General features: G+C 47.2%; 1 protein-coding gene across 2 annotated transcripts in view; it reads right to left on the bottom strand.

Moving 5' to 3' along the window:
* Positions 1-9,440, bottom strand: part of ELF5 (E74 like ETS transcription factor 5) — a 31,048-nt gene extending 21,608 nt beyond the window's left edge. Inside the window, exons 1-2 of one of the 2 annotated variants that reach the window (XM_004446854.4) lie at positions 9,337-9,440; positions 2,746-2,870 (exon numbers count right to left, since the gene is read on the bottom strand). In XM_004446854.4, coding sequence (XP_004446911.1) covers positions 2,746-2,866 — 121 coding nt within the window. In that variant the 5' untranslated portion in view covers positions 2,867-2,870; positions 9,337-9,440. Of the gene's footprint in view, positions 1-2,745; positions 2,871-7,326; positions 7,502-9,336 lie in introns of those variants that run through there. The other variant, XM_012522398.4, reaches the window with a different exon arrangement.
* Positions 9,441-22,501: the final 13,061 nt, after the last annotated feature.

Raw genomic sequence — 22,501 nt, 5'->3', positions numbered from 1 at the left:
CGCCAGCACTCGAACCCACACTCCAACAGGAAACTGCCATCAGAAGACCCCCTAAGGGGGCCCCGAATTCAAGATGAAGCCTCCCAGGAGGTGCAGGCCAGGACCGGAGGAGAAGTTTCTGAGTCCACCTTACACCGAGCCGCCAGCCTCATGCACTCTGGGCAGAGAGGGCTTTTGCAGAGAGTCCATGCACTACCTCTCTGAGTGGCAGCGCCCCTGTCCAAAAAAGACAGAAGGCACCAGTGGGCCTGGGAGCCAGGGAATTAAGAGGCTTGCCAGTGCCCGGGGCAGCTCTGAAGGAGGCGCTCACTCAAGACTAAATTTCATGCCCTTCAGAAGGTCAGAGACATACAGTGTCTTCTGAACACCAGAGGCCCGTGGCAGGGCAAAAGCCTGGCTCGTCCTAAGAGAATGAGAGGACTCTGGGAACTCCTGGAGGATATTTTATTTTCACTGGCCTCAAGCCTTGCTGGGAATTTCTATCCTCTCAAGGGGTGGTGGAGAAGAGGGCTAAACCTGTGATGTTGGCTGATGCAGGACTTAGAGAAGATTCTGGAAAGTATCCTAAAAATGACCTGGTCCAATCTCCTCCTTACACTGAAGGAAATGTGGAGGCCTTAGACCAAGAAACATTAACAAGGGGTCCATGAGCTTGAATTGAAATTCAAAAAAACATTATTCTTGTGGAGATGTATTGGTGCAGGTGTGATGTAGTTATTAATAATACACAGTATAATGTAGACTTAGTAAGGGGTCTGTGGTTTTCACCTGACTGGCAAAGGGGTCCATGGAACAAAAAAGGTTAAGAAGCCTTGCCTTAGATGGGCAAAGCTGTGTCTATATCTCTAAGACTGTGCTGGATTTTTAAACCACACTGGCAACACTTCTGGAACTCACTTCTGTTAGGCTCTTCATTTTGAAACGCTTGTGTGTTTCTCATGTGCCAGATTGTGTCCCAAACACATTAGACTTAATTAACTCATTTCATCCTCATAACCACCCGACAAGGTAGGCATTCTTATCATTATCCCCATTTTACAGATGAGAAAAGAGGGGCAGGAGAGGTTATGAAGGTCCAGCCAGCGAGTGTCAAAGCCAGACTGTGCACTGGGCCATCTGGTTCCAAAGTCTAAGCTTTGGACCCTAAGGAGCTGCTTCTCCAATGTCTGGGCCATTCGGGGTGCAGCTGGGCGGTCAAGCCCATCCCTCCTCCCCACCACCCCGACTGCTGCCCAGCAGGGTAGGCAGAAGGAGGGGCTCCCCAGGATGGCAGGTCTGGGTTAGGAGAGGCCGGGGCCATTTGCACCAGTGCGGAGAAGGATGGGGACCTGGGCCCCCACAATCTTGGGTCATGGGCGGGTACCTGGGACATCAAAGCCTTCATTTTCCTCCTTCAGATTTAGCCTGTAGCCAGATTGCAAGGGGAAGAGATTGAGGATGTTTCTCATTGTCTGTCTGGAAGCAAGGGGCTTTGTAGGCCTAATGGGGAATTGCAATATATATGCTGCCTGACATAAGTCCAAATGCAATTTTCGGGACACTTCAGAAGAGGGCGTGAGACGTCCCTGTGCGTGTGGTTGGGTGGTGGTGATGGTGCAGTGGCCTGTGGCTGTGCAGCCCCCGCTTTCGGTTTCTTTGGGGTGGCAGACCTTTCACAGCGTCCTGGGAGCCTGGCTGCCTGCCTGCTCCCTCAGGGTGGGCTCCACCAGGCCTGGGTGCACAGGCTCAGGTGCTGCTCGATTAGCACTTGCATCACCACCCATGCGATGTGCACCTGCGGGCCCGGCAGGCAGCCAGGTTTGCCATGATGTGCTGTCACCCAAGCACCTCGGGACAGAGGCCCTCGGAGGGGTTCCGGGGCAAAGCTCAGCTGCCCTCCTCTGCCCTGGGATCTGCACAGAGTACTGTGCCTCCTTCTCAGATGGAGAAACCTGGGCCAACAGAGAGGAGGAAAGATGAGCGGGGGAGGCCTGGAGACAGCGATTGCTAGTTACTGAGCCTTTGCTCTATGCCAGTCTATATTTTTTACACACATTGGCTCCCTGTTAATCCTCAGAGTGAAGCTGATCATCCCTGCTTCAGAGTGGGAGAAATAGAAGCTCAGAGAATAAAGATAATATTAACAGCACTAACCACAGCGTCACATCATTTGTAAAGGTGACCATGTAGGATGGGTATTGAGTCCAGGTGCTGAGGTCAACTTGGAACTTACTGAACTGTGTGTTCTTGGGCAAGTCACTAAACCTTTCTGTGTCAGTTTCTTTTATACTAAAATGGGAATAATCATCATTCCTTTCTCATGGCACTTCTGTAAGGATGAGATGGGTGCTTGCCACGGTGTCTGGCAAGTAGCTAGGGTTCAATAAATGTTAGCTGATACCACGATGACCAAGCACTCATAGTGTTCTAGGCACTGGGCTAAGGACTTTCTTTCCACTACATTGTTTAATTATCACAATAACCCCAAGATATTGGCATTATCACCTCCATCTCACCTACTAGCAAATGAGGCTCTGAGCGGCTGGCTGAGCCCCGTGGCCACGCTGCTGGGAGGAGGCTGCCCTGAGGAGCCCAGGGCCGTCCTCTCTGCAGAGCTGCCCTGCCGGCTGCCCAGGCCTCCACTGGCCTCTGCCCCAGACACTGGCATTTCCAGGCTCTAAGCACTGCCTTGCCGTCCCCCTAGGCCAGCACCACCTCCTCCAATCCCGTCCCAGGTGCCCTCAGCAGAACTGCCGAGCTACGCACCTGTTGGATGCTCAAAGGCAGGATAATACTCTTCGTTGCTGAACAGATCAGTCCACGACATCAGGGGGTCACAGAAGGACGTGTTGGGCAGGAAGGTGCTGTGGGTCACGGAGTCCAACATCACCCTGCAACGGTGGGAGAGGCTGTGAGGAGGCGCGGGCGCCGGGAGCAACGCCTCGCAGGCGCCCTGCGGGGCGACGCGTGGTTCTGAACTACAATAGCCAACGCTTAGTCAGGGCAGTCTGCGCAGGATATTCTTTAATCCTCGCCACATGCTGTGACGTTGTACAGGTGAGAAAACTGAAGCATGGAGTGGTTGAGACAATTGCCCAAAGTTGTAAACCAGTAAATGGCAGAGCTAGGAGTGGATTGAGCTCTTCCGATGCCAGGCTGCTGGTTTGTTTACTTTTTGTTTTCACTCTCACCTGACCGCCTGAATTTTGCCTTATCGCAGTACGCTTCAGGAAGCAGCGAGAATTGCTCAGTATGAATATACCTGCAGACCCTTATCTGCAATTCTGAAATCTGAACGTTCTGAAAACTGAAACTATATGTGTGTGTTCAGTGCAAATTTACTTAGAAGCAAAAAATACCCAGTCCTGGATTGATACTTATGTTACACAGTTTTACATACTATTTCTATATATGTTATATGGTTTTATAACTATAGTTATACTTTCATTTTTCCCACTCAGCCAATATTCATATGATGCACTGCAGGAACATTAATGTATTTGAGGTGTCCTAGACCCTGCAGGGGTGTTCTGTATTCTGTGGCATCTGCAGTATCCTCTTCTGAGGATCTGGAGAATTCTGATTTCTGCACCCATTAGGCCCCAGGATTTTGGATAAGAGCGTGTGGACTTGTGATAATTAGAACTAACACTCACAGGGCGCTCACCAGGCTGTGGACTCTGTGCTGAGCACTTTATCCTTCATGTTCATTATCATGGCCTCTTGAACAACCGCTTGAGGTAGGTATTGGGATGGTCCCATTTTATAGGTGAAGGATGGACGCTGAAACCCCAGGTAAAGTGCAAAACCCCCCAGCTGGAAGGTGGTAGAGTTTGGGTGATAATTCAGGTTTGTCTGTTTCAAAAGCCCATCATCCCCAATCACTGTTTTCTACTCCCCTCCCCATGCCCATTGGCAATGAGGAAACATTGGGGGGACCATGTCAGGCTGAGGCTAGAAAGAGGGCAGGAGAAGATGGGATCGGGCCCTGGCTCACTCAGCCTGGCCAGTCTCATCCTTCAAATCATCTTTTTGTTGCTTCCCCCATTCCCACAATTCAGGAAAAAAAAAAAAAAAAATCTATGTTTGGTAGTTGAAAAAAAATCTGTTTATTCAATTTATCCTTTTCACTTCTCACAGTAATGAAATGAGATAGGGTGGTTCTACTGCCACTTGCACAGGAGGACACAGTGGCTCAGGACGGTACAGCTGGTGAGCATTGGCACAGAAACCAGACTTGGGTCTTGGGAGAGTAAAAGCATGGAATTTTAAGATGGTCAGGTGTTTAGCAATCATCTAATCTCATGCTTCTCAAACCTCAGTCATTTGTCTGTTACCATGATAACTGAGCACTCTTATTTACTCAACACATTTAAAAAATCCCTTTTTGTTTTAACATAAATACATTCATTTAGGATATATAGTGATATAAAGGAAAGCTTTATATCACTATTATACATGGAAAATCAATATTCTTTTGACATACATAAAAATAAGTATATGAACATTTAAATAAAAATTATTCATCCGTGTGTACACCTAGATTGGGTCAGTAAGCAACACGCCATGGGCTAAATCCAGTCCACTACCTGTTTTTGTATAGCCTATCACAAAAATGAGTTCACATTTTTAAAGATTAATCTTAAGTGGCTATAAGTACTGACGTAATATCCTCGATTTTGCCTTTTGGCCTGTAAACCCTAATATATTTACCGTCTGGTCGTTTAAGAACTTTGCCAACCCCTGACCTGATTCATTTTGTACATCACCAGCAGTGTGAGTATGACATGTTGGAAAATACTGAGTTAGTTCAGTCTCTCCCCTTCCTCCTGACATTTTGTAGACGAGAAAGTTAAGGCCTAGGGAATGTGACTCTTTTTTTTTTTGCTTTTGGGAATGTGACTCTTGCTCAAGGTCACAGAGCCGTTGGATGACAGAGCCAAGATGTGGAGAGGTCCCAAGTTTTCCAGCTCTTGGCCCTTCTGCTTTCCTTTCTCGAAACCCTCACAGTCATATGTACCCACATGCCCCTCCCAGGCATACTTGGATATTAAGTGAGACCTCATTACTAAGAAGGGCTAGGGTTACATGGTTCTAGGACCAAAGACCAGTTCTTCGGGGGTGCCTTTAAATCCACCACCATCCTCAGCATCGATCCTGCATGAGAAGCACGCTCCGGACATAAACAAGTAACCAAGTTTGAATTCTCACGCTTCGGTGGCCTTTCTGGGCCACCACCCCAGAACGACCAGCCCGCACGAGGAAGCACCTGGAGAGGGGTCATGCCCGGCAGGTTATCACAGCCATGGATCTCCCCTGGGAGCCGGAGACCTTTCCGACAGAGCTCAGGGCTGCCCGGCTTTGGCTCTGATTTTTCCACAGATCCTGAGTTGGAGGCAGGCGGAAGAAGCAGCGTGGGAGGTTATGAGGGAGGAAAGAAGGCCTGGCACCCACAGTTGCTTCTGTTTCGGACTGGATTGCAGAAAAGCTCTCCTGCCTGGGGCTTGGGTCAAAGAGCCCCCTTCCTCTCTGGGACAGAGGCTCAGAAAACTGAGGAAGAGGATGGCAGGGCGGACACGACCTTCGCTGGCTGGGTTTGGAGAAAGGAGAGGCAGACCCCAAGAAGGCAGACCGCAGGAAACAGAGCCCAGGCCTTCAGGATCACCAAGCCATTCTCCAAGTTCAAGGCTCGGCAGTAGGCGTGAGCGCGTTCCCATTTGCGCCTGACAAATAGCTCTCAAAAATCATTGGGCAAATTGAATTTGATTATATAAAGACTAGAAATATTTTTGATCAATATGATATTTAAGGGATTTTCCCCCTCTTTATCCCAGCCCACTCATTTGATCTGTAATCTCCTTAGTGCTGTATACAAGGCTGTATCTGATTCCCTTTGGTAAGTCCTTCTATGGCAAATTATATCCACCAAGTTTTCTTAAAGGGCTCTCTCAGGTGTACAGGGTGCTATTTTCCTTCTGTAATTATTTCTTACCTTTTGGGAAAATGTCCTTTATAAAGGCAGTCTTTTTTTCCCCCTTTGACAGTAGAAGGGGCTATTATTGACTTTGGGCTCCCCACAAAGGGCCTTGCCACTTTGCCAGCACACACTGGGTGTGAGAGCTCAGGAGAACGGCTGCTTTGTGTTCGGGAGCTCCTCTTCTTAGGCCCTCTAAGGGCTTGGCCATCACTGAACACTTTAACTCTTAAAGATTTCTTTAATGTAGGTAGAAGAGGGTGGGTGGGAAGAAGCAGCAGTTTGGGTCCCATTTCTCAGTGAGGATGTTGAGTCCCAGGGATACAAAGCCATTTGCCTAAGGTGAAATCGTACCGTCTCGATGCAAGTAATATTGCGCCCTAGCAGGCCACATTTGGTTCTTAGGGTTAAAAGGAAAAAACTTAAATACTAAGTATTTTGTGGCCCCACAAAGGGCCACAGCATGTAAGCAGCTATACAGTATATCTGCGGTATCAACTTTTTATGAGGGGTAGGATTAGGGGAAAAATGTCTAAACATGCTCATTAGGGGAGTGACAGAAAACAAGGTGGGAAGCAGCACTGTTAGACCTAGAGTCTGCAATAGGATAAGGACTAGGTGTCTGGGAAGGGTCCTTGGCCTGCTGTTATTAGCCATACTTTTATTTTTCGAGGGGCTGGTTGGTTTGCCATCAAGTAAAGAGCCCTGGGTAGGGAGTCACGGTCTGGCCTCTTGCACAGCTACAAGCCTCAGTTTTCCGTCTACTAATATACCAAATGGGGACGCTGACAAGATACACTGCAAGGCCTGCCCTAACTCCATGTTTTTCCGCAGGTATCCACCCTATAGGGCCAACACCTCCAGAGATATGCACACATACACATATGCATGTATATTCATTGTATTTGGATACTGTAGACAAGCAAGCTCACCAAATTGCAGCAAAACCCAGCCAGTACAAACACATTAAATTAAGCTCCGAAAAAGTCTACTGATTCCTTCTTCTCCCATACCTCCTACACCAATTAGCTTCTACTCCAGCCAAGTGTGGGCTCTGGGAGGGCAGGAGTATGCGGGCATTCTTTGCCTGAGCTAGCCAGGTCCCTTCAGCATTCTGGACCCTTAATCACTGTCTACTCAAGAGGGTTGGAGTCAGTTTCCCCAAAATGTGGTTACCTTTCCAGCTACCCAGTAAGTAGGAAAGGCTCAAATATAACTAAGACACGGTTGGAGGAATCAGGTAGGTTCCCTTCTACGCACAAGACGGGCTGGCTACAGCCGCCCCTGGGGACTGAGACAGCCATGGCATGCCCAGCTGAGGTCTCCAGACACCTCGGCAACTTCCTAACCCTTCTCAGAGCCGGCTCACTCACCACGCGTGCCCAGGGAGAGGTCCACCCAGTCAGAGGGACAGGCTTGTGGGCTTCTCGCCCACACCCCGCTCAGAGGCAGCAATGGCAGGTGCTGTGGCCATGGCCTGGGCAGCCAGGCACCGCTGCTCAGCCTTCCAGAGAGAGGGGAAGGAGCAAACCACCCAGCCTTGGCCAGGCTGCCCGAGGAGGAAAATTCCTTCCTGACCCTGGCGGGGATCATCAACTTCACTCTGGGCGTGGGACCAAAAGTCCACCCAATTAAGCATCTACACATGGGCGGTTTATGCACCAAAACATCACAGGGCAGAATAAGACTGTGAGGATGGAAAACATGGAAGGGTGGGCCAAGAAAAGCTTTCCGTGTTCTCGCCATCAGGGCGGTATAATTGAGAAGAAAACTATTTTTTCCTCCTACAAAGCCTCAGTGATACCAGGCCTGGGACTGCCCACTGGGTCCCGAGCCCTGGGTCCCTGTGGGAACAGGCAGATTCTATTCTCAGCCTTGGGACCTCCCTAAGAAGGGACACACTGAAGAAAACCCAAAGGAGTATTTCCACACTTGCTGTCCCAGGTTTGTAGGTTGGGTGCTTAGTGTCTGTTCTTCTGGGAGAAACCAAAGCAGCTGTGAGAATGGACTTGCTGATGTCTTCTCAAGTGAGTCTTCATCTCCTTGAGCTCGCTGAGGGAGTTTGTTTGCTTTTAGTTCCTTTTCTGAAGGCACAGCTAAGACTGGTAGGAGGTGTGCCACACTGTGGGCGCAATGCAAAGCTCACCAGCTTTGGATTAGACATATCTGGGTTAAATGCCACCTCTGCCATCCATAAGGCAAGTGACCTGGGACAAATTTCTTAACTCATCCTCCTACTGAAATTCTATTTTTTTCCATATGTTATGGTATGGTATATAAAAATTCGTGACCCTCTCTGAGCTCCAGTTTCCTCATCAGAATGTCCAGGAGATTTAATAAAATAGATAGCATATGCAGAGGAGTGATGGCAATATCTAGGATAATTCCTAGATATTCCTGTTTATCAACATAATAATTCCCTGCATTAACAGGGAAAAATAACCATTGTCACTCAATTTCAAAGGTTGCCACTCTGGTGGCTTCTGAGAAAAGAAGGCAATCAAATGGGGAAAACTCCTGTAAGAATACCTTGAACCGTGAAAAACATTCTCACGGAGAATGTGAGGACAAAATAATTAAGCTCTCCCTCAGATGCACAAACAAACCTTCTCCCTGGGTCTTTGAACTAAAACCAGCTGACTCCTGAACTCAGCTGACTTTTCGGCGCCTCACTTTCCTCATCTGTAAAATGAAGAGGTTGTACCTAATGATATCGGACATCCTTTTCTGCTTGTAAAATCCTCACCGCATCCTCACGCGGCCCGCAGCTTCCGTTTGAGACGGGGGTATGCGCTACCTGTTCCTGCCAGCGGGGGGCAGACCCACAGGAAGCCCAAGCACCGCAGCCTTCGATAAGGGCTGAGAACACAGTGGAAAACCCCTAACCATTGCTTTTCTGGAAGAATTCTATTCTGAGGTGGTATGAGAGGACAACAAGGGTTTCTTTTGCACAAACTCCTCAAGAATGCCCCAAACTATAATAAGGCAGCTGTTTTTTTTCTGTATCAAGGGGGCAGCAGTCAGGCCAATAGAAAAAAAGAGTCAAGCCAGGGCGTTGGGTTTCCTGTAGCAGAGTATCTTTCAGGGTGAAATCCGGCTGTCTTTCCTCACGACACCTGGCAGGGCAGAGAACTGAGTGCCTGTTCGCATTCCCTTTTAGATTCCCCCGGGTTAGTCAGTGATTCGGAGAGAGGGAGGGGTGAGGGCTGGGGTGACCACGCAACCCGAAAAGGCAACAATGTCTCCCAGGCAAGCAGCTAAAGCCGGTCCAACTGCTCCCGGAGGCGGACTCCGCAGTGGGGCCCTCTCCAGGTCCCAGCCCGAGCCTCTGAGCCCTGACAGCCCTTACAATTCAGCCAAAAAAGCAAAGAAAAGGTGCTTACGTGAGGACAGCAGTGGCTAGGTCCAAAGCGGAGGCTTTCAGGGCAAGAGAAGGCAGGGGCTCCCGGCACCGGCGCCCAGTGGAAATAAAGGCACCTGGAGCCGTGTGATATAAGTAACACCTACAGACAGGTCCGTGGAGTTTTTCAGGTTTACGCACAGCCCCTTTGATGACGGTGACATGCAGTGTGACACGGCTCCTTGGAGGGGGGGGAATGGTTCTCACATGCAGAAAGTTTACCTTTATCCTGCTTTTGCGCCCAGCTCACCAGCCTTGTGGCCCGGGGGGCTCGGTAAACAAGCCAAGAATTCTTGCCTCTGGAGCTTTGCGGGATTGTGCGTTTGCTGGGGAGTTCTCTTTTGTGCGGGCTGGAGGAGGAACTCAGCCCCCCAGCAACCCTGGCGCTGGACGAGGCGGTCTCCCTCCTGGGCTGCCCGAGTTCTGCACTTTTGTAGATCACGTCCTTACCCCTTCTTCCCGTGCGGCCAGCAGGAAGGGCAGGCGGTGTGGGGCAGTGGGTGAGGACACAGGCTTGACAACCAGGTGGCTTTGGATTCGAATCCTGGGTTCTCCATTTTCTAGCTGGATCACCTCCAACAACTTAAGTAGTGCTTCTGAGCCTCATTTTGGCAAATAGTAGTACTGATGGACGGCACTGCCGTGAGGCTTAGAACTAATGTACGTAAAACATGTGCAAGCCCTTCATCAGCTATTATGATCCTTGGTAAAGCTCAGGAATCAGAAAGTGCCTTCCAACCTTCAAACCAGAGGAAGGCATCAGTCAGCTTACTGAACCCATGTTGGGCCTTTCTTCCACCTTTTCACTCCAGGCACTATCAAGACATTGGACGCATTAACATACTCAGCCTCTCACGTCTTTGGGCGCCATGAGCCTTGGGGTGGCTTTCTCCCTTTCCCCTCCCCTATTTCTGGGGGGAGAAACTGAGAGGCCTAGCAGGCAGTCAGGTGTCCAAGGCCAGTTGGCCCGGAGGACGCGCTCAGACACCAGCTCTCGGTGCTTCGCCGAAGCCTTCCGTCTTTGACTACTTCCCCATGACGAGCAGAAACTCCATCTAGCTCAGGCTGTGGCAGGCAGCATCCCCACGTCTTCTAGGGGGTAGTAGTTATAACCCACTGCCTTTCGCACTGTGTTTCCAGCCCTTTTGGGCAGCCAAGATTTTGGGTTCAAACTACAGGCTCAAGCTTTGAAGCGAAAGCAGGGACTGGTTGGTTAGGTTTTCTTGGGAACCCTGGGCATGAGTACAAGCACAGGAATACAAACGTGTGTGCAGTCTGGGGAAACAAAAGGCAGTTCATTAGAGGATTCAGGGTGTCATCATGGAACAGTTGTGGAAGATAAGGGACTGTCTATGCCCCTGACCTGCTGGACAACCTCAGGCAAATCAGGTCGTTTCTTGGGGCTTCCTTTTCCCCGGCGATAAAAGGGGGAGGTTGGTTTAGAATAGTGATTTTCAAGCTGTGCTTGGAGGAACCCCAGGGGTTCCCTGGAACCCTCACTGGGGCTGTTGAGGGTGAGAGGATGGGGGCAGGGTGGGTTAGGCGGCGGACCCCTCCTCCCTGATTCCATAAGAGCATCTCAGCTTTTATATAAACCTCCTGCTTTAGATTTCATTTGAACAAAAGAATCTGCACTTCAAAAGAGTTTGCAAATAACTGGATTAGATGCTCTTTGAGATTCCTTTAAGCTCTAAAATTCTGTGATTTCTCCTCTTCCTCCTTGGTCCTACACACCGTGTTCCCTGGTGTTGGATGCTTTCCCATCTTGTCTCTGGTTTCTGCAATGCTTCTACGGTTTGTGTCTGACATACCCCTCTGCTCAGTGGAGATGTTTTCAAGGAAAGCTTTATTCTGATATTATTTTTAGAATAGGATTCATTGGAGTAATTACATTTTTCTATGCTCTATTGGCGCAAATATTTAAGAATGAGTATTTTCTGGCAGTGGGTGTGTATGACAACAAACTCTGTTTGTCTTATTGACCCGAATGTATAATATAGCATCTTCGGGTGCCTGTGCATGAAATTACAGGCTTCTGGACCAGTGGATAAAAGAGATGATTAAGATTAAACCTAAATAAAAGAGGAATTTGACTCTAATTAAGCTTAGCCATCACATTTAACCTAAATGTAATTGGAGTGGTGATCTTGGATGATATCAAACACTAAGCTTATAAAGACTATTATGAATGTCTGCTGGAAGACAAGAGCTGAGGTTTGAGGATGGGGAAGTAGGAGGCACAAAAGAAGGACTGAGGATAAGGAAAGTGGAGACAGAAAAAGGAATGGAACATTTTAGAATTCCCAGCCTCTTCTCCTTCAGGTGTCCCAATCACATTGTAATAACAGGCAACACTAATTGGGCTTTAAATGGTCACATAGTAGCTAAGAGAACAGATTCTGGAAGACTTCCTAGGTTTGAAACCTCACTCTGCTATTTGGTAGCTAGGTAGGCCTGGGAAGGTTAATGAACATCCTTGCATCTCAGTTACTGTACCTGTAAAATGGGGCACAAAGCATACAGCTCATATAGGGCTGCTGTGTGAATGAGATGAATTAAAACCTGCCAAGTGCGGAGAGCCCTAACAATGAACTCTCTTGTCTCCGTGCCAGTCCTGTTACTTTCATCACTCGCCTTAAATCCTCTCAAACGTTCTATGAGGGAGTTACTTATTATCCCTATTTTACAGATGAGGAAACTGAGGTACAGAGAGGTTAAGTAACTCACTCATGGTCACACAGCTAAGTGAAAGGGCAAATATTTTTGACCAGGTTGCCTGGCTCTGTTTTCTTAATTGCTGTGCTAACTGCTCCCTGGGTGCTTATGTGTGGTTCTCTGCGGAAGGGAGGAGGGAATCACACTCATGGAGCATCTGCCATGTGCTAAGCGTTGCAGTGGGCTCGCTCACCTGTCTTACTTGGTGATCTTTTCCAGTAACCCTGGGAGGTAGCTGTCACTACTCCTTTTAAGATGAGGAAACAGGCGCCTTCCCTGGTGCTTGTCACCAGCTGGCTGGTGGCCAGGCTCGGGCTGACCTCAGGCTTGCCTACCCTTAGAACCACCCAATAGACAAGGGAGCGCAAGCTGGCCTCCTTCGTTTTGGTCTGGGCTCAGCACTGGCCCCGAGGGAGCCCTTCCCTCTCTGTTGGCTCAAGAGCCCTGGGTGCTATGGCCATTGCTCACACAGCCTGTCTCTCACTGTCGACTGGAAGTTTTGAATGCCCAGGGCCTAGGATGGTTCTTGGGACAAAGATGACCCTCAGTACATGCAAGTGAATTAAGGGACAAATCACCTGATGAGAAGCTGCCCAATTTGTCAGCTATTACTGGCTCCATGTCTTAACTGCTTTTCCTAGAACCTGCCCTCTTTAATCTAGGCCAACATTTCTTTTTTTTTTTTAACTTATTTATTTCTCTCCCCTTCCCCCCAACACCCGCTTGTCTGCTTTTTTGTGTCCATTCTCTGTGTGTTCTTCTGTGTCTCCTTGCATTCTTGGCAGAACCAGAAATCTGTCCCTTTTTTGTTGTGTCATCTTGCTGCATGAGCTCTCTGTGTGTGCCACTCCCGGGCAGGTTGTGCTTTTCATGCGGGGGTGGGGCTCTTCTCGTGGGGAGCCTCTTGGGGGCTCTTTGCGCATGGGAAATCCCTATGCAGGGGCCATCCCTGTGTGGCATGGCATTCCTTGCACGCGGCAGCACTGCGCATGGGCCAGTTTACCACACAGGTCAGGAGGCCCTGGGTTTGAACCTTGGACCTCCTTTATGGTAGGTGGATGCTCTGTCAGTTGAGCCACATCTGCTTCCCAAGGCCAACATTTCTTTATGCCAGTTCTTTTCTCCCCTAACCTTCCACTTCACCACCACCCAAGAACAGCATATGCTGAGAACAAAAGTGAGTTCAAGAATAAGCTTAGGTACAAAATCCAATGGATGTGTCATGATGATGGGAACGAGTGTTGTTGGGGGGGGAAGAGGGGGGGTGGGGGGATGGGGTTGAATGGGACCTCACATATATATTTTTAATGTAATATTATTATAAAGTCAATAAAAAATAAAAAAATTAAAAAAAAAAAAAGAATAAGCTTAGGTAAATTCATAGAGGCTGCTGCTAAAAGGAGAGGATTTGCAGTGGGGGATGGTGAAATGCATGAGTGTTTCAGACTTTGGGCTCAGACTCCTGTTTCTGGCACCTGCCATCTGAGAGACATTAGATGAGGCACCGACCTTTCAGGGTGTCAGTTTCCTCATCTGAGATGTACCCAGTGCCTGGTGAGAATGCAGCAAGTGGTGGCTGTTGTAATGGGCTATGAGGAGACATGCAGATATTGATTGAGATCCCTGACCTTAGGGCATTACTGTATCATGTAGGATAATGTTGCCTTTCTACAATGAATAATCCTAATTGTTACCATTTGTTAGGAATTTACTGGTGCCAGATACCATCTAGGCATGCTATGAGTATTAAGACTTTTAATCCTATGTCATTCCTATGATGTAGGTACCATTATTATCATCTATAATTTACTGATGAAGAAACTGAGGTATAGAGAATTCACATAACTTGCCAATATCACAGCCAGTAGGACACCAAGCAGAATCTGAGCATGGGCAGGATGGCACCAGAGTCCGCCAGCTTCACCATTAGGCTATTACTTGATGCTGCTGGGGAAGGCAGAATACAGATGGAAGGCATACCAGTTTTCTGCGGCACCTCTTGATTGCTGGAAGGATCCTTGATAGCAAGGAGTAAGAGTTGTTTACCTAGATTCCCTTAAGGCACCCAATATGCACTTGAGCACAAGTAAGTGCTCAAGCAATTTCTTTTTCATTTAAAAAACAATTAATTGAAGTATATCATTCATACATAAACATACATAAACAATAAGTGAATAGCAAAAGTTGTGAACTTGCAGAACAAACATGCATATCATCGTACAGGGCTCCCACACCTCACCCCACCATCGACACCTTGCATTGTTGTGCAACATTTGTTACAAACTATAAAAGAGCATCATAAAAGTATGACTACTATCTATAGTCCATATTTTACATTTGGTCTATTTTTCCTCCAACCCATCCTATTATTTTTTTGTTCATAAACCATACAATTTATCTAAAGTGTACAATCAATATCATTTGGTATAATCACCAAGTTGTGCATTCATCACTTCAATCAATATTATAATATTTTCATTGCTTGAACACAACAAACCACTATCATACCCACATGTAAGCACTAGTAATTACAAATACTATGATGGGCTTGATGAGCAAAGTTATACAATATTCGTCCTATTGTGCCTGGCTTGCCTTACTCAACATCAGGTCCTCCAAGTTCATCCAAGTTGCCATATGCTTCATGACTTCATTTCTTCTTACAGCTGAATAGCATTCCATCGAGTGCACGCACCACGGTTTGCTTATCCATTCATCGATTAATGGGCACCTGGGTGGTCTCCATCTTTTGACAATTGTGACTAATGCTGCTGTGAGCAATGGAGTGCACATATCTGTTTGTGTCACTGCTCTCATTTCTTCTGGGTATATACCTAATAGCAGTATTGCTGGCCACAAGGTAGAGCTATATCTAACTTTCTTAGGAGCTGCCGAATAGACTTCCACAGTGGCTGTACCATTCTACATTCCCACCAGCAGTGAATAAGCGTTCCTATCTCTCCACATCCTCTCAGAATTTTCTGTTTTGTTAATAGTGGCCTTTCTTGTAAGTGTGAAATGATATCTCATTGTAACTTTGATTTACATTTCCCTAATATCCAGTGATGCTGAGCATTTTTTTTCATGTGTTTTTTGGCCATTTGTATTTCTTCCTTAGAAAAATGTCTATTTAAGTCTTTTGCCCATTTTTCAGTTGGGTCATTTATCTTTTTATTGTTGAGTTGTGGGATCTCTTTATATATCATGGATTTTAGACCCTTGTCAGATCTGTGATTTCCAAATATTTTCTCTCTTTCAGTAGGCTTCCTTTCTACCCTCTTCACAAAGTCCTTTGAGGTATAGAAGTGTAATTTTGAGGAGGTCCCATTTACCTATTTTTTCTTTTGTTGCCTATGCTTTGGGTGTAAGGTTTAAGACACCCTCGCCTACTGCAAGTTCTTGTAGATGTTTCCCTACATTATCTTCTAGGAGTTTCATGGTCCTGGCTTTTATGTTTAGGTTTTGAAACCATTTTGAGTTGATTCTTATATAGTGAGTGATATAGGGGTACTCCTTCATTCTTTTGGTTATGGATATCCAGTTCTCCCAGCACAATTTATTGAGGAGACTCTTCTGTCCCCGTTACAGTTGACTTGGTGGGCTTAGCAAAAATCAGTTGACCATAGAGATGAGGGTCTATTTCTGAACTCTCAATTTGATTCCATTGATCAATGTGTCTACCTTTATGCTAATACCATGCTGTTTTGACCACTGTAGTCAAGCAACTTTTGTTGGTCTATTGTGTATTCTCAGGTTTTATTCTCTGCTTTATTTCTCTTTAGATATATTTACTCATTCTTCTATTCCCATCTCATCCTTTAGAGCTTCATGCTGTCAGGTACCCCAATTCAGGTGATAGCAACAGGGAGGTGGTTCCTCCAATAACCCTTCCTTGGCTATGAGCCTCATGGACGTAATGGATCTCTGTGTCATCTGAAGCCATCAAGGAGGCAAAACAATGGCTAAGTCTATGGTAGCAGAGGCATTGTGGAAATGATAGGGGAATTAGAAGGTTTAGTGTTTTTTTTAAAAAAATTCTCTACTCTTCCCCCCCTCAGTTGTCTGTTCTCTGTGTCTATTAGCTGCGTGTTCTTCTTTGTCCACTTCTGTTGTTGTCAGCGGGACGGGAATCTGTGTTTCTTTTTGTTGTGTCATTTTGTGTCAGCTCTCCGTGTGTGCACTTTCTTTCTTGAGCACTTTCTTTCACGCTGGGCGGCTCTCCTTACGGGGCACACTCCTTGCGCGTGGGGCTCCCCTACACAGGGACACCCCTGTGTGGCAGGGCACTCCTTGCGCGCATCAGCACTGCACGTGGGCCAGCTCCACAAGGGTCAAGGAGGCCCGGGGTTTGAACCACAGACCTCCCATGTGGTAGACAGACGCCCTAACCACTGGGCCAAGTCCGCTTCCCAGAAGGTTTAGTTTTGTTGATGTCTGTGAACCAGTTGACACAAACTGCATGGCTGCATCTAGCCTCCCTACTTCCAGTAAAGACATTGGAAGTCAATCTAACCAGGTTCCCATGTTTTGGGTCAGCCAGATGAATCTGAAGCATTAATGGCTGTACAGAGGCACAGTTCTGAGAGGCCCAGCCAAGGAAACAAACCCATTCTCAAAGGAGGGGACCTTGACGATGAATTTCCTTTCATTGCTTTCTTACCAAACATCAGTGCCTGGCAGGCATGAGGGCTTGCTTTTCTGAGAGAGTTGTTGGAGGTGGAAATTTGAAAACTGGGTTACAAAACAATCCACGCCATTGGTTGGAAGACAGAGTGTTGCTACTTGGTGCTGCCATTGAAATCGTGGGTATTGAATGGGCCAGAAGCCCCAGTTACAGCTGATTGACTGGATTAATCTGGGAACTGCACTAATGAAGGGTCGAAAACTGACAATCACTCACTCACTCAACCAATTGATCATTAAGAACTTAATGTTCCTATAGGTGAGCTAATATCTGACTTGCTAGGTGAACTTAATTTCCTGAACCTCAGTTTCTTCACATGCCAGGTGGGAATGAACATACATGACAATGTGTTTGACTGGTTTCTGTGAACTCACTTCAGCCAGTTGTCATTCAAAGGCATGTTTGGTCAAGGGATCGAGTAGAAGGGTGTGAGGATGGAGGATGAAGGTGAACTGGGGAAATGTATGATTGGATCCATGCAAATCCATCCTCACCAATCAGCCAAACCTTATTCTTCAGATGCTATTGGTTATAAGATATGTCACTGATTTAAATCATTGTTTTGGGGGAAAAACACTATGTTAAATGTGCATATAGATTATAAAATGTATCCTGATTTCAGAAATGTTAAAGAATTAATTTGGCAAATATAGTAATAAAAATCAATAAATATAATAGGCCACTATTTTCAGGAATATAAAAAAGTCAGAGTGATTTGTGGCCCTCAAGGAATAGACACCCTAACAGAGAATTCCAAGAGGAAACACCAAGAAGCTGCATACAATTCCAAGCCAAGGTAGGACTTCAAAGTGAGTGGGAGGTCAGTAAGGTCTAGACTATAAGAAAAAATGTTCACTGGGAGGCAGCATTTGAGCTGGGCCATGAAGAACTGGGCTGACCTTTTGATACTGGATGCTTATTATACGTCAAGTACAACAAGTGTAGGAGTAAGGACTATTATTACCCCCATTTCACAGAAGAGGAAACTGAGGCTCAAAGAGCTTCAGTAATTTGCCCAAAGTCACACAGCTGACAAGTGGCAGAGCCAGGACTCCATTCCTGGATCGCCTGAATGGAGGCCTAGCCTCTGACCACTCTGCACTGCAGGGTCTGGGATGGCTAGAAGGGGAAGCTCTTTCAATCGAGGTGCCACAAGGAGGTGAGTGGGAGTACAGAATGAGTATGGGGTAACCCAAGAGCACCCACAAACAGCCGGCTCAGCCTGACATACGTCCCCGCATGCAGTTCTAGGCAAGCCTTGATTTGCTTGTTGGCCCCTTAGAACAAGAGGGCCTCTGGCCAGCTGACAGGGACTTCGGTTTCAGGAGGCCTTGGAATTTGCCTGCTGTTCAGGGGCAAATTTAGGTATGGCAGAAAGGAGAGACTTGGTCACAAGCTTTGATTTTTTCTTTCTCTCCTTGCCACATGTTTTCCAGGAGTCATGCTGTTGTTTCATTCGGAGGTTTTTGCTTGGGATTCCTTCTTTCATCAACTCTGAAATAATTTCCCTCTTCGTCATGTGTTGGCAACACTTTACTCTCTCATGCAGTTTCATTTGCCATTAAAAAGCAACAGGGTCTGAATTACACACTGAAATTTCCCAAGTTCGTTTCTGTTCAGGAACTAAGTTAGAGAGCGTCTTTGTTGTAAACCCAGAATCGTGGAATAAGCAGGCCTTGTGCTTTTAACAAAACTTCCCTCTATCGGTAGCATGAAGTCTCCCGAGTTTTCACTTTATTACCGAGTTTGTCACTGTGTGCCAGTTGAAGCCACAGGACTCCTGGTAATGGAGAAATCTTAGGGGTGAGCCCTCAAAGCTGGCAAGCTGCCAGCCTCACCAAGAGGCCTGCGGGCTCATCACCACGGGGCTCGCTGAGCTCTTGTTCAATCCTCTTAGGAACTTGTCCTTCCCCAAGGGGAGCCCCTGTGGCTGGTGTTTTTGGAAGTCATCACTGAGCTATTGGAGTGCGAATGAAGACAGGTGTTTTCTACCATCCTGAATATCACTCTCACCCACATCCCCTTTCACAAAAATGTGCTTCAATTCATTCTCAATTTGTGAAGGCTGATGGGCAGGATTCAGTTTCGTTTTGAGTTGTCAGCTAGCCTTTTGGTTCCAAGGAACCAGTGAGATAATGGGATTTGGCTGACCATTTTCAGGTGACGCAATAACTAAACCGATGACAATGGCGCTGAGAGCAAAAGCCAAATGAGGGAGCAGATGTGGCTCAAGTGGGTACATGCCTGCTGCTCATGTACAAGGTCCCAGGTTTGATCTCTGGTACCTCCTAAAAACAAAAACAAACAAAACGTGGGGCTCAGTGGTTGGGTGCCAGTTTGCTTCCCACGTATCGAGGTCCTGAGTTCCATCTCCAGCCCTGGTACTTCAAAAAAAAAGAGAAGGCAGAAAAAAAAAAAAAAGAAAAACCAGAAAGTGAGACAGCACTGTGTTCTGAGTCTGATATATGTGGGTTCAAATCTCAGTTCTATCACTCAGTAGCTAAGTGACTTATCTCCTTAAGCCTCAGCTTCTTCATCTGAAAAGCTGATAAATAAATAGTTACCTCATGGAGCCTCATAGAATTTTGGTGAGAATTAAATGATGTAATGTATAATGTAGCCCTATGCCCGGCACATATTAAATACTCTGTAAAAGATGGCTATTATTATTATTATTAAAGCTATCCAAGCCCCAGTTTGAACAGTAAAATAAGAATAGTATTAGCTACTCACTAGTTTAATTGATATAGTACAGATGTAGATATCTAGCATATAGTATTCATTCATCCATTTGTTCATTTTTCGGTCTATCTGACCTTCATCAAAATTTATCAGCCCTGGATAGTTAATTGTAATGTTGTGATGCTCTTTGATAGTTTGTAACAAATATTCCACAACAATGCAAGGTGGTGGTGGTGGGCGATGTATGCAAGCCCTGTATGAAGATATGCATGTTTGTTTCACAAGTTCACAACTTCTACTATTCACTTATTGTTTATGTATGTTCAGGTATGAATGGTATACTCAATGAAGTTTTTTAAAATGAAACAAAAAGTTAAAAATGTATCAGCCCAGGAATTAGAAGAAGGCCACTGCATCTGGCCAATGACCCTTAATGACCTTCAATGGAGCAATAGTTTTCTAAAATGTTCATTCCCTCACTCTGATTTGGGTGAGGGGAGGCTCCAATGTGCCTTTCTGGCTCCATTAATCCCAAAAGTTTAATTTACAGAGCGGCTGATGGGTCTGCTGTGCAGCAATGCAAGTCGCACCTGGCACAATTCACATCTTTCTATAAAAGCAGTCAAACTCTCACAGGCCTGCACGTGGGCCTTCTCGCATTCTGGAGGCCACCTGCCTTACCTCCAGGGAGCACAGCTTCTCAGCCCGCCTGGCTGTCATGTGGTGTTGAACCCCGTGTTACTTTGGGCAAAGTTCAGTTGCCACCCCTGCATTAAAGGCCAAGAGCAGATTTTTGCACAAGGCCCTCTGAGGAGAGAAATAATCGTCTCAGGTCAAGTGTTCCAGCCAAAGCAAGCGGAGAGTTGCACAACCGGCCAGCAGACATGGGCTGTGTCATGAGAGGGGCCAATTCAGATACTTGATGCTGCACGTAGATGGCGGGGGAAGGGCTGAGATGGCCGGGCTGGCTCTGGGGGCTGGTCCACAGTCTCTGGGGAATTGCTCAAGCCACCGGCTCACTTAAGTGGAATGCAGCCTCGGAGCGTTACCTGACACCCACCACACCACTGAGACTGAATTGCAACTGGAAACTTTATGGAGGAGGTCTTGAGTAGGGGGCCCCAAGAAGGTCATTTCCCCGGAGAAGGATGGAGTGGACCGCAGGTCAGGTGCGGTGACGCTTAGGAGGGGTGCGGCACTTTCAGGAGGCCCCTGCAACTGGCAAACCTCTTTAAGGCGGTGGACACCTAAGACATGTCCCAATAGGGCTGGAGAGAAGATTTGAAAATTTGGCTGACAATTAGTGGCCAAAGAGGGCACCGGCGGGTGGACTCTGCAGTTGGAAGCTCTATACTTTCCAGCTAAGCACAAATGTGGAAAGGCCTATTTGTTTTTTGGGAAAAGGGTTATGACAGATCCGAGGAATAGTGGTGAAAAAGGCCCAATTTCAAGTGCAGCTGTATACCACGGGCAAATGTGCACTCGCACGCCCCCCGTGCTCGCCATCAGGGCCGTCACGCGCGCTCCCGCCCCCGGCTGGGGGCACGGAGCCCCTGAGTAGAACTCCCAGCCACACTCCCTCCTCCAGCTCCTCTCTCCTCTGCCAGACACCCTGCCTTGCCGCCACGTAGACCAGCCCCCCTCGCTACAGATACACCGTGCCCCCTCCCCAGGCTCCCATTATACACACACCCATCAGATAAACACATTCCCTGTAGGAAGCTGATTAATAAAACTATTTTATCTATAATTACACTTGACTGATAATAATGTCCTCGGAGCCTGCATGGTTAGATTGGTTCAGATTGTAACCTCCAGATTAGGGCTGAACTCCCTTTGAACTCTGGCCACACTGCGGGCTCTCCAGCTCAGAGATTACCAAAGGAGGAGGGGAAGCAGAATTCCAGCTCTCCTTGGCTCCTTTCTCTCTCTCTCTGAGGCTGGATGGATGATGAGAGCGCTGAAAATACGTGGCCCACATTGGAGCAGTCAAATTACCTCCTCCACCCACTCCTGCATATCCCGGTGGCTATACTATCAAACTAGTGCCAGTCTCAGATTCCGTGGAGGAAGTAGCCTTGAATGCCATCTTGACGACTGACACTTGGAAATAAACAGTTTAATTCCTGGATGTGGGGCTCTTGGGACAGGCTCCAGTGAGCCATAATTAACTCTTTAAAGTCTTCATGGTCTCCTGCAAATAGTAAAATAGTTGATTCTTTATGATGTAACGCTGAATGGAGGCAGCGAGGGGGCCTTTTAGGCTAATTACATGTTGGAACGAGGCTAACGACATGCCGGAGATTCTTTGCATGACTCCTCTGACATTGACAAGGCAGTCGGTAATATGCTAGGTCTAAAGACAGGGACAGCTTTTAAAGAACCCAGGAGCTGGAAGCTGAGTCAGACAAGACCCTCCAATCGTGCTTTACTTGAGGTTACCCCCTCCCCCCAATTTTCAGGGATTTCAAGAGATCTCCAGAATCTAAACTGGCATTCAAAGCCAAGGGGCTGGCGATTTGGATGGGAAATTGGCATGGGCTCGCTCTGTGTTAGACACGTATAGCAGCTGAATGTAGCCCAGAATGAGAACAAATGGCCTGATCAGAAGCCGCCACTGTACAAATAAGCAGGGTGTGCATCAATATTTAACAATTGGATCACCATAAAATGCCCAATAAACAGCAATGAGTTCTTATACCAGTCAATTGAAAGAACTCAACATTCTGATTCCATTCTGCAGTGAGCATACTGGCATTTCAAAGACACACAGGGAGACCCCACATGCCACCCCTTTTCTGTCCTTCTATTTGGGAGCAGGCATTGCTTTGGCCATCTGTTGAGCTGCCCCCAAGGGGCTCCCTCCTAAGGTAAAGCATGCCATGTGCCGCTTCGCTGACTCCCTGCCATTCCCTGTCCAGGTGAAATTAGGTAGAATACATCTCACAGGCACGCTGGAAGGGACAGGTAGCTACGAAAGCCCAATGAGCTTCTTATGAGTGGTGATGAGGGGCTGGTTCACAGGCTGTGTGCAGAGGCACCTCCAGGTTTCCTTGGCACTTTTTCC

Source organism: Dasypus novemcinctus, chromosome 10 (assembly GCF_030445035.2).
Source record: "Dasypus novemcinctus isolate mDasNov1 chromosome 10, mDasNov1.1.hap2, whole genome shotgun sequence".
Taxonomy (NCBI): Eukaryota; Metazoa; Chordata; class Mammalia; order Cingulata; family Dasypodidae; genus Dasypus; species Dasypus novemcinctus.
Note: the sequence above shows the minus strand (reverse complement) of the source record. Positions and strands in the feature narration are given on the sequence as shown.